The sequence below is a fragment of the Amblyomma americanum genome, chromosome 8, assembly GCF_052857255.1.
Source record: "Amblyomma americanum isolate KBUSLIRL-KWMA chromosome 8, ASM5285725v1, whole genome shotgun sequence".
In the NCBI taxonomy this organism is placed as follows: domain Eukaryota; kingdom Metazoa; phylum Arthropoda; class Arachnida; order Ixodida; family Ixodidae; genus Amblyomma; species Amblyomma americanum.
The window spans coordinates 8,650,103-8,675,027 of NC_135504.1; the positions used below are offsets into that span (position 1 = coordinate 8,650,103).

Genomic DNA, 24,925 nt, shown 5'->3' on the forward strand with positions numbered 1-24,925 from the left:
CCACATGGGACACTCTCTCATCAACTACCCAGTGGCATGCCTGTGAATGAAAGCTGGGCAGCACAGCTCCTTTTTTTTATTACATTTTGTATACGTCCTTCCTGTTCATTTCGCCTCCGTCTAGACGTGAAAATAACAAACTAGAAAAGAAGAGAGACCTAAAACTTCACTCTCTCTTTCCTGTCGCAAGAGCTTCTTCGAAAACCAAACTCTGTATACAGCCCGGCTGTTGAAAAACAAAAACGAATAGCCTTGTTTTTCTCGCCCGCGCCCTGATCTTATTTCAAGGCTAACCAAATAAAAATCAAGCAAAAAAAAACAAAAGGAGGCGAGGCGACAAAGCCGGCTTTGGCCACAAAGGAGGCGCCCTCACCCACAGGTTTTTTCAGTGTATGGACCTTCCCGAGAAAAAGTCGTTACAGCCGCTAATGCCGCGACCAGCCAGCACCCTCCTCCCCATCCTCCGCCAAGTTTTCTCTTTCCCTCTCCGTGGGAAGGCACGTCCTGTGCCTGCCCGGCGGTTTCCCAGCCGGCGTCCTGTTTTTTTTTTCTTCTTGTTTTTTCTTCGGCGCGCCTTTAAGGGCCCGGCCTGATCGAATTTCCGTTCGCAGTTAGCCCCCTCGAGCCGCGGGCGCCGTGTTGTTTCGTCAACTTTCGAGGATACCGCGAGATCGGAGCGACGCCGACGCACTGGCAGGCTTGCTGACTATAGCTGGGTTGTGGCGGCCGAACCTGCTCGAGTCGTCGCGAGGGCAACGACACGCGGCAGAAAGGCAGGCGTGTATATTTTTAGTGCTGGCGCCTCGACAAGGGGTCCCCGAGACGTGACAAGGAGAAATAAAAAAAAGAAAAATATTCCTGGGGTTGTGCCCGCCACTGGTGCTGTTTCAGTGACACAAAGGTTTTTGTCGCGACTACAACCGTTCAAGTCGAGCATGCCACAGGAATGTTCTGCAAGGACAGAGTTGCGTCGTCTGCTGTCACGACGACACCACTGCTCTTTGTGTCTAGGTCTTCTGCGTTCTTCACCTATTACGCTCGTACGTTCCAGCTCTGGTTGCCAAAGCGTGAAGCGACTTCTTGTGGCTGTTTGTCACTGAAGAAAACGATGCCGACGCGAAACTTCAAGCTCTGTAGTGTTCAAGTTCCATTTTCTGTGCACGTGATGGGAGCTAGCATGGGCCGCACATGCATCTATCTATACGAGTAGCACCGTAATTGGTGAGTTGAAGTGGTCATTTTTTCTCGATTTTTTTTGTCGTCAAAAGCATGCAGATACGACATCAGCGCGAACTCGAACGAACCGCGGATGATAAAAAAAGGGGCCGCCACCGTCTGGAAGACGTTGAAATAACGAGCGTTAGCTGTTTGGTTTACTAGACGAAGAAAGCGAAGAAGAACGCGCCGCTCGTGTCGAGAAACGGAATGTAATACCCTTTGAAACGTGGTGGATTGCCACCATGCTCGATTGCGCGTGCACACACGCCGCCTAGCGGTACGATTAAAGTGGCTTTAGGAACGATCGCCGCCTAGCGCCATCAGAGAAATTACGATGCACGTCTACCCATTGTCGAGTTGCACCCCCTCAAGATACGTCCAAAACGGAATTTGCTTCGTTTGGGGGGTCAACGTGGGCCAGAATTCGGCTTGAGGTGCGATATCGTAACGCTTCAATTAGTAATTGCATGCATACAATGTTTACCTATTATTTAATTCTGGTTTTATTTCTATGCCACAACCCATAGGGTTTTATTTGCCTACCAAATTCGGTATACAACTGTCACCGGACGGGTGCCCGTTGTTCTCGGAGTGTATATATATATATATATATATATATATATATATATATATATATATATATATATATATATATATATATATATATATATATATATATATATATATATATATATATATATATATATATATATATATATATATATATATATTGGAACGAATGTATCATTGGCAGCGAATCTCCGGACCCCGTACAATATCTGTTCCTGGTCCAAGTGGACTTATTTTTGGAAATGTGGCGGAGAGTTTGAAAGTTGCTTCACTCCCGCCACCGGTTGGCCCGGTATTGCACTACCTCCGGGATCGGCCTTGTCTTTAGCGCGTCTTTACTATCCTGTCTTTCTATCCCATCTTTGAACTCTCCTTCTATCTGCACGTTGTAGCGATTGTGGCTCGGCTTGAGACAGTGAGCAGGCCTGTGAACTTTCCTTTCTTCCTGGCAACAACAGACAGACAGACATGTATGGCGGTCCCGTAACGAGACAATTTTCCGACCCGTGTTAGGATATTTGTTGGTGAGGGGGAAAAGGATGAGAGGGCACAACCAATTTTAATGGTCGCCATCTTGAATTCGACAAATCGAAACTATGCCGAAATTTCGGCCCCTGACGTCATACTTACATATTCCACCTCTATCCGCCATATTAGACCGTGACGTAATCATTGGCACGCGGCAGGTGGTTGTTTCTACAATGCTACAATGTTCTACAATGTAGATGGCGCTACAAGTCCCAATGCGAGATGCGCTGTTTTCTAGTTGCAGCCACAGGGCGGTAGGAGACCTTACGAAATCTCGAAACGTGATGAGTAGTTATTGCCATAGATGGCGCTGTGATCAATGGTGGTAGCAGACCCCACGAAATCTTGAAGCATGATGAGTAAGAGCTAACGCTATTCAAACCTCGGTGGGTTTTGTGTGTCCCCTTCGCTGCTTATGGTGCCGAGTATGCACTGCGCGTTGTTTCAGTGATTGTTCGTAAACGCAGCCACCACCGGTGCGACAACTGGCTGGCTTTAGAGCGTACTCTTTTTTCATTGGCTTGCCATTGGCCCGCAAGTTTCCCACTCACGCGCTGATTGGCTGGCTAGATAAAGCGCACCCGTTTTCACTGTACCGGTTGCTGGCCGCTCAGTGTTGTGACAGCCTCGCTGGCGCACACGTTTCTTTCCGTTCGTGGTCGCATGGCCATCAACAAGAAAGTGGTTGCATCTGATTTGATGACGTCACATGGTTGTGACGTCATGTGCGTGCATCACGTAATATTGTGCCGTCCAGGAACCGTTGCATAATTTTCTGCTCTGGCCACACCCTCAGCATTTTGAAACCTACCTGAACCGCTACCGTCGTAAAATAATATATGAAGCCTCTCACATAAACGATGCAGAACTAAGCATGAAATTGATTGAAGCGTCTTTCATGAGGGCTCACTGTGGTTTATCGCCGCCGCCTTCATCTTTATCGCTGCGGTGTCTGAAAATAAAAAAAAATTAAAGAGGATTAAGACTGTACTTACGTGCTTAGAATGTGAAAGCGTGGTCTCATCTCCATTTCTGTTGCAGATTTATTAAAGATTCTGTCCTCTATAACGACACACCTTCTCATTAGTATACAGTCGTAAGGAAACGTATGCACTAATGTTCACCTTTATTCGCCAACAAGCAACGCGACTTTGTGGCCAATGGATTGCGTGCTCGCTTCGTAGTCTTGTGGGTCCTTGGTTCAGTTCGTCGCACCTTTGGGAAAAAATTTTATTTCTCTTTGCTGAAGACGTCACCGGGTCTCTGGGCGGCACTTTATCGTATGGTCTACTGCTGACGTTATGCGAGACCATGGCGACGTCATTGGGGCTTCCGGACCGCTGTTTCTCGACTACAATGCCGCGTTTCTTGCATTAAAATCGAGAGAAACAATCGTGCACAAGTAGCATGCAGGCGCGTTAAGCCTGAGCCTCCTTTTTCTACGCTTTCTTTTCTCCAGCCTCTGTTTTTACTGCCCCTCCTTTCATTTGATGTCCGACTGCACCACTCATCAATCGTGCTTTCTTTCTTTTTCCTTGTTTTATATCATTTACTTGCTAATTACCCTTTGTTCGCCACTCGATTAACACAGTCGATCGCAGCAGACGACGACTCGAAGACGCACCGCACAATATGGCTGCCGCTGCACATTTTTAGGCCTAGCTTGGCTTTGGGAGCCGGCCTGTATTTGGTATTTTCCGAGTTGATGCCGCTGCGCCTTAAAGAGCTCGTAAAAAGCGGAGCCGGTCTGCTCGATCCCAGGCCTCACCCGGCTGCTGCTGCGACCGGACGAGTGGCGGGAAAAAGGTAACGTGCTCGGCCTGCTAACCACCGCCGCTGGAAGTCCTTCTCGTCTGCTTTCTTCTGTCGTCTGCCCCACGGCTCATTGGCTCCGGTTATGGCTTTGGTTGGCTTCTAACGCTGTATATTACGCTACACCTGCGACCTCGTTTCTTACGACGCGGATTTCTTTTGTACTTGCACGGCTCCAGAGACGGCATGGGAAACAAAAGACGAAGAGTGTGCGAAAGAGATTTAAGGAGAAGAGAGAAAGCGAACAAAGATAAAGACCTGTTTGCGCACACAGGAATCTTTTCTTCTGTGGCCATTGTTTGTAACTGGATACAAAGAAATGTTCTTGTGAAGAAACACAAGAAGGGCAAGAAAATAATAGAAGACCTAACGTTTCAGGTTTGTATGAAACTCGAGGAAAGAGGGGTGTTTCGAGCGTGAAACTAGCGTTCAATACACTGTCTCGAGCCACGAAAGAGAGAAAGGCGGAAGAGAGAGGAAACTAAAGCGAGAGTAAACCATGAAATGAAATGAAGGACACGTACACTGCTGTCTTCTCGAGAGAAGAGGCGGCAAGACGTTTTGAATGCGCTGCCCTGCTTGATTTCGATTGAAATATATAGCACTGACTTTTTCCCGGCTGAAATTTCTCACAATAATATTGCCGCGAATATTTGCAATGTTTGTTCGTTTTTCAAATCTGCCGCCACACCACTTTATGCTTTGTTTGCGACGCAAGACGCGACTAGATTTATCTCGATTGATCACAGCCAGGCAGAGCTGATTCTACGTTGTTCCGGAATGTTCTAGTAACTTTGCACGCTTTATCTCGAAAGTTCGCTATCAGCTTTAAATTGAGCACGGCCGACAGCGGCGGGCATTCTGTTCAACGACCACCGAGCACGCTTGTCGCTTCGCCGCCGCCGAGTGATTCAGTCCATTTTGGGTGCAAGTCAGCCCAATAAACAGTTTTCTTTTAGAAGACCCTTTCGTCCGTCTTCATCGCTGCTTCGACTGCCGTCACCACTACGTGACAATATATAGTGATTAAGAAGCATGATATTAGCAGGTAATCAAAAATTTCACGGCTCACTCCAACGAAAAGTTGTTAGCGCCAAGGACGTTACGATGTTGTCCACGTCGCCATGTTCAGCGTTTACTGTGGTGTTCGCGGGTATCCGCAAGGAAGAAGCCATACTGAACTCCACCATAAAACAGTCTACGCATTTGAATAAACGGGGAAAGGTAATCTAAAGTTAAGTCAAGCTGTTCGCTGGCGGCAAATGGGGCGGTTTCGTCGGATACACGTATCTGTTGGAAGTGGGCCTGTTAGCGCTTAGCGGGAGGCATTGGCTATGATGCTCCATCATTGGCTACTTAGCCGGTCGAGAGAACGGTCATGTGATTACGGGTGAACGCGCGGCACACACAAGATGACCAAGGTACAGCGCGAGGCGTGTGCAGGGGGTGCAGCGCATGCGTGTGCAGGGCTTACTGAAGGACATTTTGGTTGAGCTCCCTAGGCTACAGCAACTTTTCACTGTAAAAGTGCTTCTCGTTACGACAAACACCAGGACTAACGAAAGACATAAAAAGTTATCAAGCGTTCATAATACCATGTTTATGCAGCACAGCCCTTTTGTGTAAAAAATTATGAAAAGTAATTTCTCTGTTTTGTTCTTTTTCGTTTTCCGTAATGTTTGACTCATTGCTTCTCTCTCTCTCTCTCACTGAAGTGAACGTGATGTGCGGCTATATAGTCGGGTACACAACTTACAGGGGCTTTGAAACACTGCGTCAAGTGATGCCGGCAATACTTTAGCTGACTTCTTTATGTCACACAGGTGCTGACTCAAAAAGAATTACAGGAATCGGCGCTTAGAAACGGGAGTTATTCAATGACCAAATTTCAAAATACAATCAAACCAAAAGTTGTCCTCGACTTGATTTTCGCGGTGGTTCCCATTCTCATTTCACTTTCCCAATGACGCCACTGGTTGGGACCAATCAAAACAGCCTATCTGAGCACGTCGCAGAAGTTTGCAAAACCATGGTTGCCTGTTCACTGCAACTCGTTCTTGACAAGGCAAGGCTGTCAGCGTCGTTTCCATGGTTACAACTATGACGTGGACGCCCAGCTGGCCCAGCGATGCTTCATCGTCACGTCGACGGCGCAGAAGGGAACATTGATCAATAGCCTTCCGAACTCGAGCGCGAGATATTGCGGCCGAGTGACGACCTGCGCGAGATACTATAACAGATAATTTTATCATAGCGCGTACCGCTGCTGCGTAAGGTGGCCCACCACTACGAACGCGTTGATTGGTCATGGCGAGCAAGGCGCGCGCGGTTTTGACGGGGCCGTGGCGCCATCTGGCGCCGCCGCCCGGTGATCCTTCACAAGCTGACGATGTGCGCTGGCCAATGTCAGCTTGTGAAGGATCACTGGGCGGCGGCGCCAGATGGCGCCACGGCCCCGTCAAAACCGCGCGCGCCTTGCTCGCCATGACCAATCAACGCGTTCGTAGTGGTGGGCCACCTTACGCAGCAGCGGTACGCGCTATGATAAAATTATCTGTTATAGTATCTCGCGCAGGTCGTCACTCGGCCGCAATATCTCGCGCTCGAGTTCGGAAGGCTATTGATCAATGTTCCCTTCTGCGCCGTCGACGTGACGATGTGCGCTGGCCAATGTGCCCCGCCGCGGTGGCTCAGTGGTTAGGGCGCTCGACTACTGATCCGGAGTTCCCGGGTTCGAACCCGACCGCGGCGGCTGCGTTTTTGTGGAGGAAAAACGGTAAGGCGCCCGTGTGCTGTGCGATGTCAGCGCACGTTAAAGATCCCCAGGTGGTCGAAATTATTCCGGAGCCCTCCACTACGGCACCTCTCTCTTCCTTTCTTCTTTCACTCCCGCCTTTATCCCTTCCCTTACGGCGCAATTCAGGTGTCCAACGATATATGAGACAGATACTGCGCCATTTCCTTTCCCCCCAAAACCAATTATGGCCAATGTGAAACGAATGGCTTTTTTTTTTCGTCCTTCCTTGGAACCGAAATGAAAGCTAGTAGAGTTCAACGGCTCGATCAGATCGATTCCGCTAAGCCGTTCTCAGATACATGAGAAGTTCACTATAATGAAAGTAGCCATAAGTGCTGTGTGCTAGGCCATAGATGTGTACCGAGAGGTGCAGTCCTTCGATGCAAAACAATAGCCAGAGCCACTCGTGGTGTTTTTTTTTTGTTTTACTTGATTTGTAATGCTTTTACGTAAGGCAAACGTGTTGGTTTCGTTGATCTAATATAAAACGCAGAAACATTAAAAAACGTATCTTCATTTATTAACACAATTTGCAGTATATTTACTGTTTGTCCAGTCATCAAATTCTTACCCAATGGTGTCATATCCACTGCTAAAAACCACTACTGTGTGGTGACACCCACCGTGGTGACACCATCAGCGCCATGAGTTCGTTTTTGAAGGTAAAAACCAGTATATGCGCCATAATATTAAAGCAGCGCTAAGCAACAAGGAGGAAGAAAGAAGGGAACACACACACAGGCGCTGTGTGTGTGTTCCCTTCTTTCTTCGTCCTTGTTGCTTAGCGCTGCTTTAATATTATGGAGCATTTCCAGCTCGCCAAATCTGCCGTTCTTCTACAGTATATGCGCGGTTCGACAGATGCTAATGGCGTCACTATAACCTAACTCTCTACGCAACCAACAGGCAGAAAGATGTTCTGAAATTGTGTTTACGGCCCATTTAAGTCTGCAGTGAAGCTCCGGCTCACATTCAGGACCGCCGCACAGAATTCATCCACGACGAAAAAGTAGCCCGCTGTTAAAAGTTTTCTTGTTACCTAAACCGGAAGCTAATCACAAGAAAAAATTATAAGCTCTATATCTTCGATACCTGGCTTGTTAATAAAGCCAAACACTAAAAATCTTATTTCATTTACCGTTGCGATAGGACGCCGCGGACCGTAGCCTCGTGTTAGCAACTGCTGTTTTTTTTTTTTTTAAGATGCTCGGCGTACGAAGGGACTACGCGAAATCAAGAAGAAAAACAGCATCCCGCTTGGCTCCCTGGCTGCGTTCCAATAGTCCCAAGTAGACGGCTACTTAGACGTCTAGCCGGACAGCCGCCATCTTGGGACGCGTTCCATTTCTCGGCGAAGCAGTCTCATGAGACTGCTTCGCCGAAGTCCACATCGATGCAGGCTAACTTGCTGTCTAAAGATGGCGGAGCTGATGTACGCGGATGAGCGAGTCGTACTCTTGCGGGCGTCGGAGTGTACACGGAGTATAGGAAAGGAAAAATGTGAGTCATTTCATTATGTTATTTGGCACGCAAACTAGTGGCTAATTAATCTTCGTGGACGTGCGATTCCTAGCAGTGAATCACGCAGGAGAAAATCGTGCAGTTGAGAGCTTTGCTGCAGCAGCGGACGCTGTAGGTCTGTTTACGTGATCCGGCATCTGACGATGCCGGATCTTAATTAGCACTGATTTTAGAGAATACTCGTCGCTGTCGTTGGTTTCCTCGACGGGCGTTAAGACGGCTGGCGTGACGGTTAACAAATGTGTTCTTCTGTTGCTGTATTAGTTGCATCAACTCTTTCGCCTGCATTCTTTATCTCTACACTCTCAGAATAAATACACCGGCATGTTGCGAATTGATTTTAGTATTTGCAGGATTAAAGATCGCTGCTGTATTTAGGTCTCTCGCTGTCTCCGAGTGCCACGTACGGCAGACAGCAGGTTTAATGTCACGTATGTGTTTTCCTGTTGCAGTGTATATTAGCCGTATCGCATTTCGCGCAAATTGATTACAGTCTTTCGTATTCTTTCTTATGTTTACAGGACCGTCTGGACGAGCACGTTCGAGGAGCATGTACAGCTTAGCATCAATAATAAAAGAATAATCTCATATCTCTTTAGCGTCGTCTTCGGGGAGCGGTCCCGTCTGCTACAAGTAGACTGACCGATAGGCACATCCACCAGTCCGGTTTACGCGCAAAGTCATTGCAGAAGAAATGTGTAAACTTGTTGAAAACACGTTTTTAATTATCGTTATTTCTCAGTTTCTGAAAAATAGTAGTACAATTGTTCATAAGCTTTAGTTACATTATTATGCCGCGAGGCGGCGTGAGCAGTAGACAAGTTCCAATACATGGACATGTAGACTGCTTCCTAGACGTCACACTAGACGTCTTGTTAGACGTCTAGAGTATTGGAACGCAGCCCCTATGGCTCCCTCTGATGATGATGATGATGATGATGATGATGATGGCCTCTGGCTCCCTCTTCAAGCGCATGTCCTCCTCATCCTCAGCGGCGTGTGGCTCGCGCCAGCACGTGCTGGAAGATTAGCCGCCCGACTGAGTAGCCTTTCTTCTCTAGATGCGTTGAGAACGCCAGAGATAGCAGCCCCTTGTTACAGCGTACTACAAGAAACAGTGCAGCGCGCAGAAAGGGATAGCCTAGTGGCACTTGACCTCGCCACTGGCGAACGAAGCGGCAGTGCTGGAATCGCCAACTTTTGAAAGTGTTTATATGCCTTGCCGATCTCGTCTGCAAACAGAATTGGCAACTGTTGCGTATGCGGTGCATAAAAAGACGAAATGTTTGTGTTCAATTACGCAGCCAGTGAATCGACAGTGATTTAGGCGAAAATGTCATAGCTCGCGATCATTCGAACGACGTGAGGACACCGTCAGCTTCCTGCGGCGTTGCGATCGATCTGTGGTCACGAACAGACCCCCGCCCGTTACACTGTCCATTTTAGTTCACTGCACGCTTGCGCTGCCCAAGCTTTGACAAAGTGATGCGGCGTAAAGACCCTGTTACGCCAAAAGCACACTTTGTATCCAACCTACAGCTTATAGCACACAAGTCGAACTAAGTAGGCATGGCAGGCAAGCGAAAGCCGAAGGAGCCACGAAGGCATTTCACATGTAGTAAGTGGATTTATTGAAATAATAATAATAAAAAGGAAGGATAAGATTTTTGCTAAACCCGGCATCTGCCATCGATACTGAAGCACCTGAGCTGGAGCAGCGGAAACAAAGGATAGCAGGCAGAATGGAGAAATGAAATGAAAGAGGTGAGGGGACAGGAAGAGAGGATAGGGAGAGAGGTAATATACACAAACTACTTACACAATAAGAAATGTGTCGAGGGTGTGCGCGTGATTAGTTCATGATGGAGCACTCCACGTGCATTTTCGGGACTTTTGTCAAAGTTGTCTGTGGTCCGCAACGACCTCACGGCCTTACTATCGGTTTGCCAATCGTAGATGCAAGAGGTACTTCCGACTGCCGACCATATTAACGCCAGCTCTTGCTCAACAAATTTGTATGCTAGGGTAGTTGGCAGAGCATACTGAATTTTGAAAGCGCAGGTAAAGGCAAAGAACAAGAGAACCATAGAGTTTCTTACTGTTAACTAGAGGGAAAGCCGGCGCCCGCGTATGGGAGTTTGCATGGAGCTTCCTCGAGACGACCTGAGCCACCATGGACGCTCTGAGCATCATGGGGCGGAGAGCTACCGACTGCAGAACCACAACTTTAGGCCAAAAATAATGAAAAAAACAAACGTTGTTTGATAATCCAGAATGTCCTAACATTCAATATCCTGTCTATAAATTGCAACAAACGAGCATAAAAGCAGTAAATGTTAACTTTGCCCAAAATAAGCGATGGCTTGCTCTCCTATTGGCCAAGTAATGCAGACAACAAAAGCCATTATTTTGTGCTTAACCGGCGGTTTTTTTTTTTAAAGAAATATGTTTTTGAAAAACATTTTCTTGCTTCAACACTTTAAGAGGTTTTTTAATGGCACTTTGGAAACCAAAAACCTTTTATTGAAGTATCGGGCCGTTGCATTTTCGCTACTATAGCTTTTGCACACTACGTTTGCGCCAAAGTCCTCTGTGCCGTGGACGGAACGGGACATCTCAGTAACGCCACTATGTGTTCCTGAAAAAAACCGACTGTCCCGCACCAAGTAGCTCATCGCACCATGATTCTTTGAGCGCCCATGGTGGCTCAGGTGCAGCGCCGCCAGCTTTCCCTCTAGTTAATAGTAAGAAACTCTATGAAGAGAACGGAACGAGATAGGCAATTGCCCCGCCCTGTTCTCTTGTCCTTTGTCTTTACCTGCGTTTTCAAAAATCAAATAGCTATCGCTCCGTTTGTCGTCACAATCCCGAAACCGTGCTGCCAATTTTTACGCGTACAAATTTTTTTTTTTAAATTACCGCTCATGCGCATGAATTTGCCTGGCGGAGAAACAAGTAATCTTGAATAAAAAGTTTTCAAATTCAATACGTAAGTTTACAAAATTTAAACTTATATAACTATTTATAAAAATTATTCTAAAAATTGCATAAAATGATGAATAAAATAAAATTTTTATGAATAAATATGTTTAATGTGAAGGTCTTGGTTTGCACCACAGCAGTAACGATATCGAGGCCAGCGAGGACCGGGACAAGATGGCTGGCGGATCTGCAGTTTGATGGAATTTTGTGGCCAAAACTTGGCGTATTTTCTTGCTCTCGGGCGTAGCCATCAGCCCGTTATTGAAAAAGTCAGGCTTTTACGTGCTTCTAGCGTACGTTCGTTTTACTTCTTGTGCCTGAATCGCCGGTACTGCCGTGGTAAGTCGCCGTTGCTACCTCAGACCGATCGTGTGTACAAACAGTCTAGCTGCAACTCTCCTAAGTTGATCGCAGCTTTTCCAAGAGGCACAAATTTACAGTAGCTTGCGGTAACTGTTCGTATGCATGTAGATTGGAGCGAAGTCTATTACTTGGCTTGAATCTATTTTGTTTCTGCAAAGTTTCTGACGTGGTACCGTGTCCGCGGAGATCGCGCACTATCGCGCAGAGACGTTTTAAACAGACTTTTAGGCTTGCACTGTGTTTCGGCGCCGTGTCTGCAACTTAGAGTTATCCTCGAGTTGTTTTCGATTATCCAAACGTGTACATTCATGCTTCGAGCGTTTCAATCGCTCGCTACTGCCGAATCAAGCCTCGTACACTTGTCACGTTGCCGTGTGATCGCATTGTTTTACCAAGCGAACGTTATCATGCGCGCTTTGTGTTCGTCGCTACAGTTCTTGGTTTTGCTAACGCCGAAGTTTTGCACTTTCTTCCAGCAGGAGTTGCCCTAGCACCTTGATCCAAGCATGCAGACCAAAGAAAATAAGAAAGGTGAGATTTCCCGATGGCCTGTTGCTATAAATCGGCAATAGGATCGTGTACGGGTTGGATTGATACTTGGTACTAGTGTTGCAGCGCGCACGTGGGTGGAACAAAGAGTGGGCACAGCACAAGCGCTGCTTTATCTTTGTATATGTGTTCACTGAAGTCATCATGAGCCCCTTTACTATATTGGTTAAAAGAAACATGCGAAATTTAACTTGGAACTGTTGCTCGTTTGCCCCGCCGCGGTGGCTCAGTGGTTAGGGCGCTCGACTACTGATCCGGAGTTCCCGGGTTCGAACCCGACCGCGGCGGCTGCGTTTTTATGGAGGAAAAACGCGCCCGTGTGCTGTGCGATGTCAGTGCACGTTAAAGATCTCCAGGTGGTCGAAATTATTCCGGAGCACTCCACTACGGCACTTCTTCTTCCTTTCTTCTTTCACTCCCTCCTTTATCCCTTCCCTTACGGCGCGGTTCAGGTGTCCAACGATATACGAGACAGATACTGCGCCATTTCCTTTCCCCCATAAACCAATAATTATTATTAACTGTTGCTCGTTAGGCCTTTGGTTTCCGATAACAATCTTTTTTATATCATGGGAGTTCCACATGTATGCAGAGTGCTTGAGGTAATATTTTGCTTTCGAACTTGAGTCGCAATACGTAGAACAGCTGCATTGAGAGTAAATGTCAAGGGTAAGGGGCAATTGCACTGCTAGGTTCTTGTTTACAGCACCCTCTTTTTTTCAGTGCTATGTTAATGTCTGCTCGTTTGGGGTACCACATCAAATACGAATCTTGAGAAGATACCTATACTGCAGTAAAAATTGTTCGACCACTGTTTTAACTTGGCTTATAATGCCCTTACATCAGACTTATTTCCGAAAATAAATGTAATACCCATGTTTAACCTTTATAATTACAATTTAAGTCAAGCTTTCAAGTGGGAGGTAAAAGAAAATTTAAAGTTCCTTCATGAATATTTAGTCTTACCATGAACACAACAATCTTGCACCACAACAGTGGAAGGTGGTCACTCCATGAACCAATTATTCTACACAAAAACTATCATACACACTATCAACACTTTTAAATACTTTTCAAAAATCAGGTCTTGATATATATACTTCTTGCAGCAATAGAATTACACTTGCAACTTAAAATGCTGATGCATTTTATATTTGTCAGATCCAGGTCATCTTATCCTTTTTTTCTTTGTCGTGGTCTTAGATTGCTCAAAATTTTGCCCGCATTTCGTGTAACTCACTTTGATGACGTAGAACTCCTCAGTTTCACCAAAGCCCCTACTCCAGTTCACAATAATACCACATGATTTTCTTTGCAGTCAAATCATTTCCTTGGTGTGGGTGAAGAATTTTTTTGAGCCATACTTGTTAAATGGCACTCATTACTTGGGTATTGATCCTAACTTTGCCATTTCTTTTTTTGTACAGTTTTTGCATGTCTGCATCATAATTGATGCTATATTCAGCCGGATTTTCGTTCTTTGTTGCTTTGAAACGCATGCTGTGCTATTTTACATCTAATTTTTCATTGCTCTGCTTTATTCGGTCGTGATTTAGTATTTTGTTGTGTTTCAAGCTACTGCTTGTTGGCATTGCTGGTATATTTCCAACGAAAAAACAATGTCATTGCTTTACATTTGACCTGAAATGCTGAGGGTTCAAAATCAGTGTGTTTAGGATTAGGCAGGTACTGTCTCATGCATTACACATCATCCATGTTACTATATTTTGCATTGCTAATAGGAAGACATAATTCCTATCATGAAAAAATGTTTACAGACTGAGAAAACTGGTTGAGCACTAGACAAGTTTTCTCTGTTGCTATTCTTGGTGTTCCACTCCAGCGGTTATGTCTCTAGTGCCGTCAGCATTTTAGATAAGGTAAAAGTTTTGGCATGGCATATTTCAGTGTAAAGCAGTGTTCAAGAGTTGATTGTTAATGTTTAAGATGAAATCCTTGTATTGAATATTGCATAGGATTGCTGTTGATATCAGGTGCTTGTTATCTAGAGATGAGGATTAGTGAGATTGTGTACAGTAATCTGCCTTCATTGAAAGCATGAACTTCCCTTGTCCCTTCAAGGTGATGTATGCCTTTCAGGGAACAGCAGTTTTGATCTAATCGCTGTTTTCCTGAACATTTAGAACTTTAATATATATCAGGTATGATATTGTGATGCTGCTTGTTTTGCAGAAGATCACTACCTGATCGTTACCAGTGCCTTTCAGCACATTCAGAAGCTGCCAAGTCCAGATAAGATATCATTGTTCCGGGTAACAAGGCAGTACGGCGTGTTGTCTTTATAGGGGACCGCAGCCTGCTTCCCATCGGAGTCTTCTGGGACATTGAGAACTGCCAGGTGCCGCGGGGAAAGTCGGCCACTTCTCTGGTGGGCCGCATCCGGCAGCTGTTCTTCTCGGGCCATGCGGAGGCCGAGTTCCTGTGCGTCTGTGACATCCGCAAGGAGCGGCCCGAGGTGGTGCATGAGCTCAACCTGGCCCAAGTCACGGTGGTCCACATCAATGCCACCAGCAAGAATGCGGCCGACGACAAGCTCAAGCAGTGCATGCGGCGGTACGTCGACATCCATGGAAGCCCCGCAACGCTCATGCTTATATCAGGTCTGTCTAGTTTCAAACTTTTTGATATTTTTTTTTACACAACACTTGCCTAGAATGCATGGTTAGAAACTTACTGGAATAGTTGCCACAGTAAGCCCTAGCAAGGTCTCTTATCAAAAATGCAAACTAAATTGAAGCAGTCACGCACAAAACGACAAACTTTCAGGTGATATAATGAACCTCATTTTAACGTAATTCGTGAAGTAACGGAATTTTTTTTTTTTTCATTTCCCAATGTCTGTCGCATTGAAAACCATATATTTTTTTCCGTGATTTAACGAAGTAATTTTATGACGCACTACCAATTTAACGAAGGCCTCGCGCATCACATGGGCATGCCAGGCACCTCCTTGACAAACGGATGGAAATGAAATGAAATTTGCTGCAGGCATGCTCCACTACCAGCCACTTGTGTAGTGCGGCGAAACTTGCCACTTGTCGTTGTCACGGGCACTGCTTGGTGCTAGGGGTTTAGTATGTCCGTTTTTCCGGCTCGGTTATTTTTGGTTGGGAAAGCCCTTAATGCTCGTTTGGACCTTTTTTCGCTTGATATGTCGCCAATTAGTCCTTTTAAACGACATCATCATAGCTGGGCGCTCACTGCCAGGCATTCGGGGGTTTGCGTGTTCGTATCATCCACTGCGGCTTGAGAAATTGTTCTCATCATCCCGAACCATAACATATTGTATATAAAGCACTGTGGCAAAATTTATGTTGTCGTGAAATTCAAATCATCTGTAATCATATCGTCGAGATTCTTCTTTATTTACATGGTGCCATCTACCAGGAGCGCTCTTAAAACCTATGCCTTTATTTGGACTGCTGAAATGTAGGAGCCTCGAGTTATCGAAATTCACGATTAGCTCTTATTAAAGAGGGAAGCTAAATAAAAGCAGTCGGGCAAAAACAACACATGTTCAGACTATTAATTGTGCAGAATTGGGTATAGTAGTATTTAGTGTCATTATTAATTATACAGAACACATGATTAGAAACGTGCACGAAGAGGTCCCATAGTAAATACTGCAATGGGATCTTTTATCAAAATACACAAATTTAATAAAGGTATTGTAGGAATCAAAAAGTGCTGGAAAAGATGAGGACACAAAGTCACTTGGTCCTTCCGAATCCTTGTCTTTTTGTGAACTCTTTTTATCCCTAGCCTAACCACTGCTGCATCTGAAGTAAAAGTAGTCGAGCAAGAAAAAGAGGAAATGTTCGAATTAATTGTGACATCAAGTAAGCAAAGTCCAGTACAAATTTCAGTGTATAGTATACGAAGGTCACAGCTTACAACTAGGAGAGGGGCATTCAGAGCAACCAGTGTGCCTATTTTATGTGGTTCATATAACATTTAGGTTTGTGCAAAACAGATTTCTGGTGGGAAAAAAAATGGGAAGCAATCAAACTGTGGCAGCCAGGGTAGCTGCGGTATCTCCTAACTTGAATGTAAATTAATGCAAACATGACATAAATATGTACAGTGTGGATACCAAATACAAATTGCCATGTATCAGGAAGTCAGTCAGTGGGCACAGTACTTCATCTCTCTGGCTATGTGAACACCTTTTATCAATATTGCTTCCACATACAGCATTTAAGGGAATACATCTGTGATTTTTTGCTTTCAATAAAAGTCTGAAGCACCTATTAGACAACGTGAACAGAATGTGAGAGCAACTCATTACACTTTGTGCGACCTTAGTCAGTCCCGCTGACTGTTCTCTGCTGTTGCATGTGAAAATAAAGGCACGAAAAGTTGCATTGGCGCCTGTTTTGCCGAAAGTGTAAATCTCTCTTCTTTTTTTGTGCCGGTCACATGCACAGGTGATGTGAACTTCTCGACAGAGCTGTCGGACTTCCGGCACCGCCAGCAAATCCGGGTGGTGCTGCTCCATGGAAGCTCGGCCCCCGAGGCACTGACCACCTGCGCACACGAGTGCTACAGCTTTTCCGAGGTGGCAGCGGGCGTGCCATTCCGCACCCCGCAGCCCAAGGTGAGATGAGAAACGACTGCATGTGTGACTGCCATTGTGCAAGGGCTCGAACATATGAATCTGATTGTGTGATTGCTTTGAAATTCCACTAAGATGATACAAAGGAAGCAACATGCACAAAGGAAGATGGTCACACACATGACTGGATGAGTGCAGACTACCTTGTTTGAAACGAGACTTGGTTGTTCATATTCTAAAGTTGAATTTCCTTGTCAGTCAAGCATATTGATGAGGAACTCACACATATTCCTTCCATTGTTTCTTGCCCAGTGAGTTAGGGATTGTAGGATTTCACATTTGATTGAGAGCGGATGATCCAAGTAGCATTCCAATTGGTTTTTGCTTTATTATTGTGTAAAATTTTGAAGCAGAAGCTTCACTACGCTAAGTAAAGCCAATTTCGCTGTGCGTTGCCAGTTGACCTTCAAGTGAGCCAGAAGTCAAGTGTGGCTATAGGCCTTACCATATGTGGTCTACTATGGTGTTGCACCACTTGAGTGAGCTTTGACCTTTCGATTCGCTGGCAGAAGGCGGTAGAATATGCAGCATTTATTTGGTGACCAACCTCTCGCGATGAACCATTAATTTGAACTGCCACCTACCAGGTGCAAGATTTTATTATTTGTGTTTGCTTCGGAACCAGTATTTGATATTCACACACATCTGGTAATTTTCGGTTCAACCTGAATGCCTGATGCGTGCAAGTGCATGATGGAGAAATGGTGAAATGGGGTTGGTGGCGCAGGGTCAGCCCCGGTGTTGCGAGCTGGTGGTGCAGGACCTTCCAATGGACAAGGAGTACAGCCTGGTGGACAAACGGCTCCGGCAGCTATCAGATAACTGCGGTGGCCGTGTGCTCTCCATCTCAGGCGCAAGGGCCGTCCTGCGCTTCCCCACCCCAGATGCTGCGCTGAGGCAAGTGTCTTTTGTGCCTCTATCCTCCTGCTTTGGCACCGGGTAACATGAGGCTTTGTAGCTCAAAGATGTTTGCTTCTATGCTGTGTTGTAATGCTCGTTATATAACCGGGCCATGTATCTTGAGAGTGATGTTGTCTTTCGGTGACTAATTGCACACACAGAGCAAGCAAACGCATGGATGGTGAAGACGTGTTTGGGTATACCATCTCCGTTGAACTCCACGATACACGGAGACGCCGGTCGCGGGGCCTCCGCGGAGGCTCGAAACGCAGTAGCAGCAGCAGCACCAGCAGGAGTCCAGAGTCTTCATCTGCAGAAGCAGACAGGTACCACCTTTTTTCGTCACATCGTCCTGAAAACGGGTAAGCTTGCCGCTAAAGTGAAGCTTTTGTTGAAGCACCATCTGGAGATAAAACGAGCTGCATATAATGGAGAAGCGGGAATATAATTCCAATACCACTCTATACTGCCCACAGGGTCTTAGAGGGTAACCGTATATATACTCGCGTAGTTGCGTTTTTCCTAAAATTAAGGCTTCAAAAATGGGGGTGTGCAAATTACGCTGATATTTCATGAACGCATCCTAAAAAACTTACAAAGGTTGTGACGTGGAATGCATAGGGTTTATTGCCACATACTATATGGTATATTGCCACGTATAATTTGAACCCACAACTCCCACCCGTTGTGGGACAAAAATAAGTTGACTCCAAATAGTATAAGCCGCACGCATACCCCCCCCCCCCCCCCCCCCCCTCCCCCCGCACACCCGCCCCAGACTGACTCGCAATGTGTGGTTTGATGGCATGACATCGTGTGTGCAGCCCAAATCAATAAATGTGGAACAATACAGTCGCAAAGCCAGCAGTCAGAGGCAAGTGGAGATACAAGGCAATAAAACAGACCCTCGCTTGCGGCCCGGAAGTAGCAAACTGAGCAGCCAACAGTTCAATAGCTTCGGATTCCGGCACGATGCTTGCTCCATAGGTTACTGGAAGTTTCTTCTCGCATCTGCTTGTACGGGAAAGTGACCGCCGGTGCAAGCAAGCCTGGTAAATGGCGTGCAGTTAACTTTTCTTTACCGGAAGCAATTTGCAAATGAATTCGTGACTTTTTTAACACCACTCACTCACATTGCAACAGTAAGTGGTGCAGCGGCCGCTCCGATCTCCCCAAGCCTGTCCTGCGCACACCCATGTGCATGCTGGTGTGCTTGCGCAGCAAGGAGCGCAAAATATGCGGGTGTAATGAATACGGGGTGTGCAAATTGCGCAAGTGAATACTGATGGTAATGGTAAATAAATTTGTTGCAAATTAAATAAGGCTAAAGTACTGCTTGCTATTTAATTCAGGTTTGGTTTCAGAATTAGACATTTGATATCTCCCAATTTTCTCCCCCTGGTTGTCTTCTTGAGTGCCACTAGCAGTCATATTCTCTGCTGTTTTAATGCGTAGTCAGTGTGAACCCTATAGCAGGTCATGTAGTAAGTGCAATACTGCTCTTGAATCAGTACCACAAACACATAACTATGGATTGTTTAACCACCATAATGTGCCCATATATGCTCCAGAGCCGCACTGGTACATACCACAGGGAGTGTAAAATATGCGAGTAAAAGCTTCTTTAAAAACTCGCGTGATAAATTAGGGGTGTGCAAATTACATGAGCAAATGGATTATTCTATTTGTTTTGAGGCAAATAATGCATCGTTGTTATTGCATACAGTTAACTGCAGTGGTGGCCAAGTGGTTGAGCATCTGCCTCGCATGCAGGAGGTGCGGGGTTCAGTCCCCAGTGCCGCCGGGTATCCACCGGTGATACAATGGGTACAAGCTTTCCCCTGGTCTGGTGCTCGGCTTTTTTAGGGTGAAATGCTTGGGAAATGGGTCTTTGACCCCACCTTGAGAAATGGAAAATACCTTGTGCCATGGTGCTGTTTGGCCGTAGATGTCCTTGCGCCATAAAAATCCATAATCATCATCAGCATACAGTTAAACAAAACATTTTCTTAATATTGAGGCATAACTGCATCGCAGGAAACACATTCAGTAGGAAGAAACACTCTCACATATGGACAAACGCAGCTGAGTGTTTCCTCCTGTTGTGAATGTGGCACTGTATTTGTGTCTCAGGAATGCAGCCAACTCACCCAAGAGCTTGTTTTTCTGTTCTCATTGCCAGTGGTTTTGAAATCGGCACATGGTGTCCAGAAGACCTGACAAACTCGATGCCTGGCTTGGAAGCCGAAGCCACTCCAGAAGCCAGGAAGTCGAGGAGCGTCGGCCGCGTGTCCCCCTTTTTTCGCTGCAGCAGCCAGGTAAGAGGCCTAGCTATGGTTATGGCCAAATGTCATTTTAACGCAGTAATGGTTGTAACAGAAGAACCTTTCTTTCTCTTGAAATAGAATGTAGTGTAATTGGATGTAACGAAGCAAGGGCTATAATGAAGCAGTTTCAGCACTCTCTATCTTCATTACCACAAGGTTTAAGTCCACATGATGTTCAGAATATGAAAGACCCCTATTGAGCCGTAAAAGATTTTCATTCATTTATTATGAAAGATGGTGCAGTTACAAAGTCTCAATCTTCGTGGCATTATGGCAGCTACATCTTATAGCAATGTTTGTGCAAACTCCAAATGCAAGAAAAGCTCGTTAATTCAACTTCCATTCATTTGGAAATCTGGATAATGTGAACTGTCAGCACGGTCCCAGCCAACGCCTATGTATGTGCATCTATGGCGTCGGACGCTCACTGATTTTGACGCTATGGGTCTCGCACTGGTTAATTCGAACAGGCTTCTAAAGAGAGGTCGTGTCCAGGTATGACTAGCAGTAGTCCTACTGAAACCTGAATTGCATGCTGCGGAGTTGCCCGTGCAGCTCTGACCTGCTTGACAAAAAGTGGATGGCCCCATATCCTTCAGTAGCCTGACTACTCAGTTCCGGTTTCACTGTTCTGAGCTTTGCGCCAGCACGTGGCAATGGCAGTCTTTGGCCGTGCATAGCAGCGCATCAGCCATCCAGCTGAGCCCAGCTAAGCTTGCCTGCACGCCATTTAGAACGCTGATTGGCACTGCTGCACATTTCTCTCGCTTCCTTCCTTGTGGTTCTTGCATTGATTGCGCCACAACTGCGCGCTCGTCACATGCCATTAGCTGTTTGCACAGCGAGGCCTGCTTGCACTCGATGCAGCCGCTTGTGAGAGGGCTCCACCACTATCTCACCTCACCATGGTGGGTGCCGGGGAGGCTCACCATTTTGCAGCAGTTTTGCTTCGATCCCGGCCATGGTGGCCGAATTTCGATGGAGGCGAAACTCTAGAGGCCCGTGCACTGTGTGATATCAGCGCACGTTAAAGAACCCCACGTGGTCGAAATTTTCAGAGCCCTTCACTACGGCGTCCCTCATAGCCTGAGTTGCTTTGGGATGTTAAACCCTATAAACCAAACCATCAAACACTTTTTCCAGTTCATTGAAGTTCGAATTAACGAGCTTTTACTGTACTTTTGCCGAAAACGTTGGAGTAGCCAACTTGCAGTAACCAGTCACGAGGTGTTGGGGAAGGGGTATTTGAGGTAGTCTGTAGGGTGTGTCACGCACATGTGACGTAGAGTCATGGCTCACTATGCTTCTTGCAATCAGCATCTGCCTGAAGGGCGAGAGTGGACGACGCCAACGACGACGCTGCGATTTTGCTGAACATGCTATATACAGCTCTGCCACTGTAAAAATGCTACTGCATCATATGGTAAATCAGTTTATGTTTTCGAATCAGTCCGGGTTTCTGTCCTTTGCATCCACAGCCAGAGGTCCCCACTACCCACCACGTCTCCGGTGAAGCGGCAGCCATGTCACTGCTGTCTTTGCGAACTTCAAGCGTCTCCCCAGGTCCCCGGTTGTGCACCTCAGCCAAGTCAAGCCACCTGCATGGGCGGGCCATGTCAGAGCATGGCGGCAGCAGCACTGGAGGCTTTGAGAGGCCGTGCATCCTTACCAGGCCACAGGGCTCGCCCGGAAATTTGTCCCCCAAAAGCCCTCAGGGGAAAAATTTAGCCACAAAAGCTGGGATACAGGACAGTCCGGCACAACTGGCAACTGGTCCTGTCGAAGTTCAGGTCACTAACCTCGACCGCGGCATAGAAACCCCCGAGCTCAAGAAGAAGCTGCTCGCCCTTTTCCAAGAGCACGTGACGGTAAGTATCATTAATTTCAGCATGTGGTTTAGGTGCGCAGACATCAACAGATGAAACTCTGTGATCCAAATTAGTATTCGTTATCATCATCCCTGGTTAAGTCCACTCGAGGGCAAAGTCCTCTCCGAGCGCTCTCTAATGATTCCTTTCCCGGCGAACTTCCTGCATCGGAATGTCAGTCAGCATGTCCTTTACCTTGAAATCCCCCTCCATTGTACTAACAAAGATAGTGGATTGTTTATCTGTTTACTGCTTTTCATGTTCTTGCTGGGTCCATTTTTCTTTGAGAGGCCGCACATCCGTACCAGGGCAAGGGAGGGGCTGAAAAACGCATCGGGAGAGAAAGCACTGTCACAGCTTTTATTTCAAAACTTACTATCAGCGAAAGTACCTCTGACGTGCATCACACAGCACCAAGTAGAACTTAATCTGCATACCCTATTTGCACGAATATAACGTGAGTTCTTTTTCCTTACGTCATCAGTTTTGGAGCACATCTCGCATAATGTTCAGAACCAAAGTATGAACATCACGCAATTTTTCTTTTTTTCGGGCCGATTCTCAAGAAAGCTACACTAGGCTTCACCACCATACTGGTGAGCTGCTAGGACAAGCAAACTTTTCTACGGCCTTGGGATCATGTGACGTGCAGGTTAAGGAGAGGTGAGTGGAAAGAAGGCAGCATGCCCCGATGAGAGAGAGAAGGCACCAAATGTGTCGATTAGAGTTGAGAAAGGAAAGAAGGGCAAGCAGGCACAATACTGGGCAGCACAAAACACAAGCAGTGGCGGCACAGCATTGACAACGACCATTGCTGCATAGGAGACTATGCATTAAGGCTTCGGAGGATACTCTGCACTGTATGATGTCATGTCTATCAACATATTTGTTGCTTCCGTATTTTCGTGTGTCATCTTCATTTTTTCGAAGCCCTCATCTGTACTTGGCTTGAACGTGCTTAGATTTCATTATAATTGTCTTTTTTTTTTTCATTTTCGTGAGGTCCTGCCACGGTGGCTTAGTGGTTGTGGCGCTCAGCTGCTGACCCGAACGACGTGGGTTCGATCCCGGCTGCGGCGGTTGCATTTCAATCGAGGCGAAATGTTAGCAACCCACGTACTGCGCGACGTCAGTGCACGTTAAAGGACCCCAGGTGGTCGAAATTATCCAGAGCCCTTCACTATGGCGTTTTGCAAAGCCTGAGTCGCTTTGGGGTGTCAAACCTCTTAAAACCACAAAAATGATTTTCATGACATTTTAAACTCCCCTCTTGCCTTTTATTCGTGGTCGCACATAAGTACTGTACTTTGGTATCACACTTTGTTTTTGTGAACATATGTGCATTGTATACAATCAGACAACGTAGTGTTTTGTGGTAAGCCCAAAGTGCAAGAGCAGACAAGGGGCAGCAGAAGTGCATGTCCCGTTGTACCATCCCCTGTCTTTTACGCTTTGACATTTCCAAAATGCTATGCTAACTGGCCCAAGAGCCAGAACCTTGCCGAGGGGGAAGGTAGTTACGCTTTAACTGGTCTTGCTGTCATTATACTCTGTTTATGGGCTGTAACCCCGCCCTTGTTTCCTTTCGTTTCCTCCTCCTTCTCCAGGTTTTGCACGCGTCGCTGCTTCTACAGCCAGACGGTAGTTTGCAGGCGTCTGTCAGTGTCCCCAGTGTGGCCGACGCCCGGAGAGCGGTTGAGTGCCTGCACCAGCACCGCTTGGGCCTGCATTGCCTGCACCTGAGCTTCAATGAAGATGAGCTGCTGTCATCTTCGCAGCAGCAGGTCACTTTTATTGCTGCATTAACAGTATCACTGGCAGTTAACTGCGTTAACTCTTTCGGCAAGAACACTTGTTCGTGTAAGCCTCCCCCCCCCCTAGCAGATCAGAGTGGAGGATCAAAGCACCTTCCCGGCATGGTCCAGAAAGTGCCTGCTCTGGAGCACCCATATATAAAAATGCATCTCCTACCTATGAGCCTCCACCCTACAGCTTCACCCCCACCCCCACCCTCCACAAGTCCGCAGTGAAACCAAATTTAGAAACACGATGGGAAGCTGATCAGTGTAAAAGCGAAATGTACTGAAGATGATCACTTCAGTGTTAACCTACTCCGATTAAGGAGTTCTGTCATGGTTTCTTCTCGTAAGAAGGTTGCAGTGAATACGTGAGCCTAGCTAGCCATAGGATTCCTCTATCCTGCACCGTCACGCCTGTTGGGGAATAAGCGATCGTCACACCAGGAAAAATTTGTTGCTCTGTTTTAGTCGGTACAAATGTGATAACTTTTAAATCACACTCGACTGTATAGCCAGTACTGCAGATTTGTCTCATCACATCGTATGATTGCTTGTGCATTTTTTTGAAAACATTTTTCAACAAATTTGGCATTGGATTTGTCAGGAAATATGGGGATATAAGAGATAGCTACGGGAAAAAGTGTACAGCTCAGCCCCACTACAGCGAAAGCTGCGAGAACAAAGTATAGTAGCACCTTACTGTTGCGTTTATAAAAAACAATTCTGGAAAAAAAACCATAATATCCGGGGATCCAACACGTTAAAGATTTTGAAAAATTTTAACCGGTGAATGAGGTACAGAGGCATTTTATTGGAAATTTCCATAAAAATGTTGACTGGCATTTCTTGGTGCAAGGTTTAAACAGTACCTTTTCTATTCCTCAGGGAATTCAGTCCATAGTGGCACTGTTCTTAGCATGGACTTCACCACACATCCAGTCTTTCGATGGCAAGGGAAAAAGTAGCCAGGATTTGTTCCTCGTTGACTGCTTTTAGGACATGATGGTCTTAGTTGCCTATGTGCCGTAAAACTCATCACGCCAACACACCACTAT

The 24,925-nt window shown here is 46.2% G+C and overlaps 1 protein-coding gene and 1 long non-coding RNA gene across 3 annotated transcripts in view; both read left to right on the top strand.

Moving 5' to 3' along the window:
- Positions 1-8,200: 8,200 nt before the first annotated feature.
- Positions 8,201-9,034, top strand: LOC144100027 (uncharacterized). Its single transcript, XR_013307499.1, has 2 exons — positions 8,201-8,425; positions 8,968-9,034. It is a non-coding gene; the product is annotated as an uncharacterized LOC144100027 (long non-coding RNA).
- A 2,544-nt stretch (positions 9,035-11,578) lies between these two features.
- The window catches only part of Marf1 (meiosis regulator and mRNA stability factor 1-like protein), a 31,959-nt gene continuing 18,612 nt past the window's right edge, over positions 11,579-24,925 (top strand). Inside the window, exons 1-9 of one of the 2 annotated variants that reach the window (XM_077633784.1) lie at positions 11,579-11,767; positions 12,271-12,322; positions 14,647-14,961; positions 16,789-16,958; positions 17,704-17,873; positions 18,038-18,202; positions 20,059-20,194; positions 21,682-22,071; positions 23,679-23,855. In XM_077633784.1, coding sequence (XP_077489910.1) covers positions 12,298-12,322; positions 14,647-14,961; positions 16,789-16,958; positions 17,704-17,873; positions 18,038-18,202; positions 20,059-20,194; positions 21,682-22,071; positions 23,679-23,855 — 1,548 coding nt within the window. In that variant the 5' untranslated portion in view covers positions 11,579-11,767; positions 12,271-12,297. Of the gene's footprint in view, positions 11,768-12,267; positions 12,323-14,646; positions 14,962-16,788; positions 16,959-17,703; positions 17,874-18,037; positions 18,203-20,058; positions 20,195-21,681; positions 22,072-23,678; positions 23,856-24,925 lie in introns of both variants that reach the window. The other variant, XM_077633785.1, reaches the window with a different exon arrangement.